Source organism: Hordeum vulgare, chromosome 7H, assembly GCF_904849725.1.
Source record: "Hordeum vulgare subsp. vulgare chromosome 7H, MorexV3_pseudomolecules_assembly, whole genome shotgun sequence".
In the NCBI taxonomy this organism is placed as follows: domain Eukaryota; kingdom Viridiplantae; phylum Streptophyta; class Magnoliopsida; order Poales; family Poaceae; genus Hordeum; species Hordeum vulgare.
Window position 1 is genome coordinate 604354246 of NC_058524.1, and position 7160 is coordinate 604361405.

The 7160-nt window shown below is 40.7% G+C and overlaps 1 protein-coding gene across 1 annotated transcript; it reads right to left on the reverse strand.

The window, feature by feature from the left end:
* Positions 1–4328: 4328 nt before the first annotated feature.
* On the reverse strand, positions 4329–5438 carry LOC123411104 (ethylene-responsive transcription factor ERF112-like). Its single transcript, XM_045104028.1, has one exon. It carries the CDS (start codon positions 5304–5306, stop codon positions 4626–4628), a length of 681 nt encoding a protein of 226 aa, XP_044959963.1. The 5' UTR covers positions 5307–5438; the 3' UTR covers positions 4329–4625.
* Between the last annotated feature and the right edge of the window lie 1722 nt (positions 5439–7160).

A 7160-nucleotide genomic window follows, 5' to 3' on the forward strand; every position in this document is an offset into this window, starting at 1 on the left:
ATACGGAGCAAAATGGATGAATCTATATTCTAAAGTATGTCTATATACATCCGTGCGTAGTCCTTTTAGTGAAACCTCTTAAAAGACTTACATTTAGGAACGGAGGGAGTACTAGTGAATCAAAGGTTCAATGTGACAGACATATTGATCTCTCATATCATTTCTTGGAGTAATTAATATGATCAAAACGGTACACGTAGTCGATTTTATTTTATGGGTGTTTAAGAATCAGTATAGTCAACAATAACTTTATACATTGCCAATATTGCTTTGACAGATGGACAACCGTGATGCCATTTTACATGTGTTGCTTGATAAATAAAAATTTATATCCATACTTTTTCAGCCTCCTATTCGAATTTGGTTGGAATTAATGTTTCATCAGAATATTCACATGAAAAAGAAAATTGTTTGTACCAACTGATTTTTCTAATGTTTTTAGACAAATTTCACTGAAAACAAGATGATAAAAATTCTCTTTATCAATTAATTTCCTCACAGATTAGAAACTAAGTCACTGGTAGGTACCAAGTTTTTGTTCCTTTATGAATTGAGTACGAGTTAAAAAATAATTAAACTTATGTCAAATATCCACAAATTTTGGAGAAAATGAAGTAGGAAATCACGTCATTGAAGCCAATATGAAAATCTAAACACAAAAATTTTGGAAACTTTAACTATTAATTCAAGAAAATTAGTATTATATAACCATTACTACAACACAAATTCAAGTTTATCCACGTATCTATGTTTTCTATGAATTGTATCGAATGCATGAAAATGTTCACCCCAGGAAATAAATACAATAGTTGTTTACCATGGTATGTTATTTCTTCTATATTTGAAGAACCAAAAATAGATTAGATTATGCTTCACTATGAAAATAATCAATACAATCATATAATTTATTTAACCATGAAAGTATATATGTGTGTTTGTGTGAAATTTCTAATCATTAAAAAGTACACGTGTTACAAAGTTGTTGGATGCATGGTCGATACTGATTTGAAGAACAACCGACAAATCAGATGTCCACATAATGTTCACTAGTGCGCACATAACGACAAGTAACACTTCTCACGTGTGCTTAGGTTTCCACGTACCAATTAATTTTCAGCTTTGAGGGCTCTTTTTGAAACAGTTTCGTCTAGTAACGCTTTCCGTACAAGCAGACCCTTTTACGACTGAGCTAAATTGTGAACATTTAGGGTTTATTTCCAATTGGTTTTGGCTCTAACAACTAAATCTATTGACAAAACTGGCATATATTATTTATGATAAAGAAAGCATAAGATGCAAGAATGATGGAATTTCATGTTTGTACCCTAAGGTTAGCAAACCCTTTGACCTAATTACTATTGCATCCATTATCATGGCGCAAAAAACTAAACATATTCATGCTTCTCCATTCCAAGAGGCCTCACCTTCGAGGATCATCCTTGGTTGTTCTCTAGACTTATTTTAGAGTGTCACCAAAACATGTAAATGTAAGACCTCTAGATGTGACTCATACAAGGAAAGACTAGTTTGCAGTTCTAATCTATATTTATTAACCCAACTGGACAACACCTACAAACTAATAATGTTATGATACAACCAAATCAGGTGGATGAAATACAACAAGGATATGTTGGCATGCAAGTCCAAGAGATAAGTACAACATTTCCTAATATATTGTAAAGAAAATGTTTCATCTAAACACGACAAATTACTTCGTACTTTAAGCATGGTCATAAACCGATTGTTACTCTACAATGTTTCTCGTCGTTCTTGTTGAATAAAACTAATATCTTTAAGAGCGTACAGTACTGTATATATCACCTTCCATGAGTTACTATAAGGTTTTTATGGTCATTTTCATATTTTTTGTGATGTTAAGAGTCGCTGATGCACTGGAATTCATGGATGTGACCACCCCCAGAAATTTGGACAGAGATCAACGTTCATACCGCTTTCAAGACTAAAACTAGTGAAGCCATCATCTAAAGGTTACAATGACCATTGTTCATGATATAGTAACACAACCTGATTGTTAGGTATAGGAGTATGGCCTTTGATGATTTTTAGGTGCCCTTGATCCTTGGCTCTTATTCTATTATAGTTGTGATTGCTCCTAGCAGATTAAAATGCTAAAGCTACTAGGAGAAGGCTTATAGGTGGGGTCATGTTAGTTTCAGGCACCGTTAGGTACATGCCACCGCTATTTCGGCCAGAAAACATTGGAGGGTACAAAAGAGGGCCCGCCACAGGTATTGGGTCTGTAGTGATGGGCAAAAAATACCACCCACGACAAGTAAATTCTTACCGTGTTAACCGTAGGCTATGTTTAAGTGGGCGAGATGTATTTGTTACCTGCCAGTGCTAGGACGTTCTGAAGTAGTGTCTAATATGGAGTTTATGCATCAATTATTCCAAAATTGAATACAATGCAACTTCCCACTCGATGGTTGGGTTAAAAGAGGCATTTACTTATTTGCTCACCAGTCCACGCGATATTACACGCAAGTTAGGATTGTGTTGTCTTTCCTTCAATTTTGACTTGCAATATTCCATAATTCTTAGGTGTACTTTAAAAATTGTAGCACCTCAGTGTTTGAGTAATATGTTTTCTCCAGGAAATAAATACTGAAGTAATTAATACGTTAATCTTATAAACTCAAAGAACCAATGTAGAGTAGACTATATGCTTCACTACAAAAATATGATACCAATAGGATTGTACTATGTATCTAACGGTCAAAGTATATATATATATATATCCGTGTGTTTTTGTCTAGGAGTGTATGTGTGTGTGCGTGCACTTGTGTGTCAACAAGTAGAGCCATTAAAAAATTACATGTGTCATAAATTAGTTGGATGCATAGTTGGTTATGATCTAAAGAACAAGCAACAAATCAGATGTGGATATAAGCCTCACCAATGAACATGCTTTTAATGTGTGTTAAAATTTTCACATAACAATGAGTATACATTTTCTAGGGTTTCAATCTAATTAAATGGCTTCATTTCGCAACGCTGTCCATAGACGTGTAGTTTTCTGCAATTGTGTTGTTAGGGTTTTACGTAATCTGTTTGGGTGGCAACAACCAAATCTATTTCCCAAAGAGGCATATGCGATTTATGACAAAGAAAACATGAGATACAAGAAGGCTGTAATTTTATGTTGTTGTGTAAGGTTAGCAAAGCTTTTGACCTAATAACTATGTTATCTTGTAACCTGGCGCTAAATTCAAACGACTTGTTGCTTCTCCATACCCAATAGGCGTGAACCATCATCTGTTGTCTTCTAAACTTATCTTATGATGCGAGTCATACAAGAATGGGCTGCATTTGCAATCATAATACCTTGAATTACCAAATTTGACAATACCTACAATCACTAGTAATTTCATGATGCAACAAGATCATGTACATGGAAGATAATAAGGATATTCTATACTTTAAATCCAAGCATAAGTACTTCAACAGAATGCCACAAATATCATCATAAAAAGGTTTCATGTTAAGACAATTGATAACTTTGTACTTAAAATATGATCGTACAAGGATTCTACTCTATTTTTTTCATATTATTCTTATTGAATAAAATTAATATGCTTTTGATACATTTGGATAACACCACACATGAGTTATTATAGTTTTCTATACATTTGGGTACTTCAAATACTATTAAGAGTAATCGATGTACCAGAATTCATGGCCGCAATCACCCGAGAAGTCTGGATAGAGATAAAAATGCATGCCGCCTTCGAGATAGCAACTAGGGAAGCTGGCGGTCATTTGATTGTTAGTGGACATTTTGGTTCAGTTCTAAAGGTTACAACAAACTTTGTTCATATACTACAACAACCCAGTGGCGTAGCCAGGGGGTGGACAGGGTGGTCCATGGACCACCCTGAAATTTCACCATAGCCAATATATAGGGTATAAAAAAATATTTTTTTAAAATGTATAAAATTACATGAAATTTTTATTATTGGACCACCCTGGTTCACCGAGCTAGCTACGCCACTGCAACAACCGCACGCTTGGATGACTTGAGAGTATGGACTTTGATGAATTTTCAGCGTCACTCGACCCTTGAGTCTGATTACCTGAATTTGAAATTAGCATATTTCATACTTCTTTGCTTTGCATAGAAAATTGTAACAACACCGTGTTTGAGGAATATTTTCTCGCTTCACCTCAAAACAATTATCTCCAACGCCACACCAAACAACATATTGATTAACTAATGGAGTAAACTGACTAGATGATTTATATACTCAAAATACATCATGGTAACATAAGACAAGAGTGCTCCCACACCAAACAAAATATTGATTAACTGATGGAGTAACCTGATTAGATGATTTGTACTCAAAACACATTATGGTAACATAAGAGTGCACCCACACCAAAACAAAACACAAGACAAGAGTGAACGGATTACATGATTGGTAAAAGCAAACAACATGATGATAAACAACACCATAGTAAAACCTATACATGGTAGCGACACGCAAGAACAACAATGAAAAGTCCACTTGTAATTAAAAACTTATATGATAGATAGATTCAGATTGCCTCTGGCGTCTGGATTATGATGGCACACAACTATGGGTGCATATTGCGCACGGCCTAGGCTAAACCGCAGGCGAATTAGGGAAATACCATGGCTTGGTGAAATTGTCACCACTCCCTTCTGTTGGAGCACTAGGGGTGACGGGAACGACGAACAACTTGGGTTTCTTAAACACCAAATTGTGAGACGAAGAAGCCCCTATGGGTTCAATTGAGGTGCTTAAGCAGCTTTCCGCCTGCGTCACAATCTGCATCCGTCGGATCGGCGGCTGTGGCTCTGGAACAGGCACGTGCACGTGCGCCGGCTGCAGGCTGAGATGTGCTCGTGCCGAAGGCGGCATCTGCAGGAACGGGTATGCCGGCACCGGCGCTGAGTCGCCCGCGGGCGCTTCAAAGGAGAAGGGAAAGTAAACCACGAGCCTGGGCGGGGATGGAGGCGGTGCCGTCGGGTCCGGTGGCAACGTAACGACCTGAAAGAGTGGTGCGTCGTGACCGTGGCTGCGGTGCCTCGGTGCAGCAATCACCTCCTTAACCAGTCTGGCCGGCGGAGGGTAGGGGAAGTTGAGCTTAGCCTTTGCGCCCTTGAGCTCCCTAGCCGCGAGGTCATAGGCGCACGCAGCGACCTCGGGGGACGAGTACGTCCCCAGCCACAACAACGTCTTCGTCACCGGGTGGCTGATCGCCGCGGCGAACTTGCCATCCCCCTTCTTTCTCACCCCAGTTAACCTGCTGTTCTCACCCATGGCCTCTGCTAGAGTGAGTCAAACGGAGGTGGATGCGCTTGGAGGTGGATGCCTGATGTGCCAGCCGATGGGGGTTTAATAGCGGGTCTTGCGGAGCCCACCCCGCCGGCATCACGCCGTGCATCGCGTACGTACGTTTCAGCTTCAGTAAGGTGCTGAGAGTGGTTATTAACACTGACAAATATATATATATGATGGCGTGCACGTAAAGAACCACGCCTTACAGCTTGCATATATTGTTCCTTTTCACTTTTGTTTGGTTGTATTTCTCCTAGCTTACACTGTTATACACGTTGTTGTATTTCTCGCGCTTCCTCACCAGGAACGGAACGCTCATGAACACATGATCACCACTCAAAAGCAGTGGTCATTAACACGGCAAAAGATATATACCATGGGGTGTACGTAAAGGCAGGGATCAAGTACACTAGTAGAGCTTGCATTGTTGATTTCACTGCTTTCATGCGCGTCCTCGGCTGAGCGCGCGCTCTCGTACCCAAAAAGCGCCGGATATGGGCACGTTACACGTAAGTCTAGCTTATCATCTGATGCCCTAGATGGGATGGCACCTAGATTACGTGCGCTTAGCTAATGTGAACCACACACATTTCTGCTGCTTATACATATATTGTGTTTAGTTTGTCTTTTCTTACACGAAGGCTCTATATATCCTATCCATCAAACGTCCGGACACACTTCAAACCGAATTCAAACAAACCGGACAATTATCATTTAACCCGATCAAATTCAATTCATGAGATTTTCGGCATATTTGATTTAACAAAAGTGGACATGGCACTTTTTTAGTATAGCAGAAGTTAACCTTAGTCTAAATCTTCCCCATGTCTCACATCTTTGTCAGGCATGAGCTCCCCCCATGTCCTACTCTTCCTTGTCATAGTTCACCGCTTCGACGTCGCACGTCGAGGTGAGGTCCACGATAGATGTGGACGGGCCGATCTTGTGGTCGTTGTGGCTTGATGGGAATTGCGGGTGATAAGGATCTACCCACATGCCTTTTTGTGATTGCATGCGCCGCTGCGCCTGCCTCCGTTGTGGTCGCGTTGTAGTCGGCGCGAGTGCTATACGTGGTCTCATAGAGCCCACGCTGTTGGTCGACGAAGTTTGCTCCTCCGAGGCCATGGCCGTCGCAGCCTCCTCCCTCACGAACTCCACATAAATTTGGCCCTCAACCAGCCTGTGATACGCGAGGAGGGCGTGGTTGTAGCGTTACACCTCTTGCGCCAGCCACAATGCCGACATGGTGGTGCCGGCTGCTCCTCTATCGCGATTACGTTAAAGCTTGCCCAGCATGAACCGGCGCGGGTGGGGGTGTCGGCTCGTTGTGGGACGCCTCCATCATCGTTGACTCATCGTCTTTCAAATCCAACAAGCCGCCTCTATCTGCCATGCATTACGGTGCTGCCAGTCAGCCGCAAGGCCGGCGAACTCGTACTTCTACCCCACCCAGAGGCTCTCCCACTTTGCTCTGGAGCTCACAATCATGCATGGCAGAGGAGGTGCACTGAGGAGGAACAAAGGACATGTCCGGTGTTAATCGTGTTCGAAATATGCCCTAGTGGCAATAATAAATTAGTTACTATCATGTTTCCTTGTTCATGATAATCATTTATTATCCATACTATAATTGTATTGATTGGAAACTCAAATACATGTGTGGATACATAGACAACACCGTGTCCCTAGTGAGCCTCTACTAGACTAGCTCGTTGATCTAAGATGGCTAAGGTTTCCTAGCCATAGACATGAGCTGTCATTTGATAACGGGATCACATCATTAGGAAAATGATGTGATGGACAAGACCCAAACTATGAACATAGCATATGAACTAG

What these genes read in the sequence shown, in the direction of transcription:
- LOC123411104 (XM_045104028.1), bottom strand. Translation starts at nt 5,306, where the DNA reads ATGGGTGAGAACAGCAGGTTAACTGGGGTGAGAAAGAAGGGGGATGGC.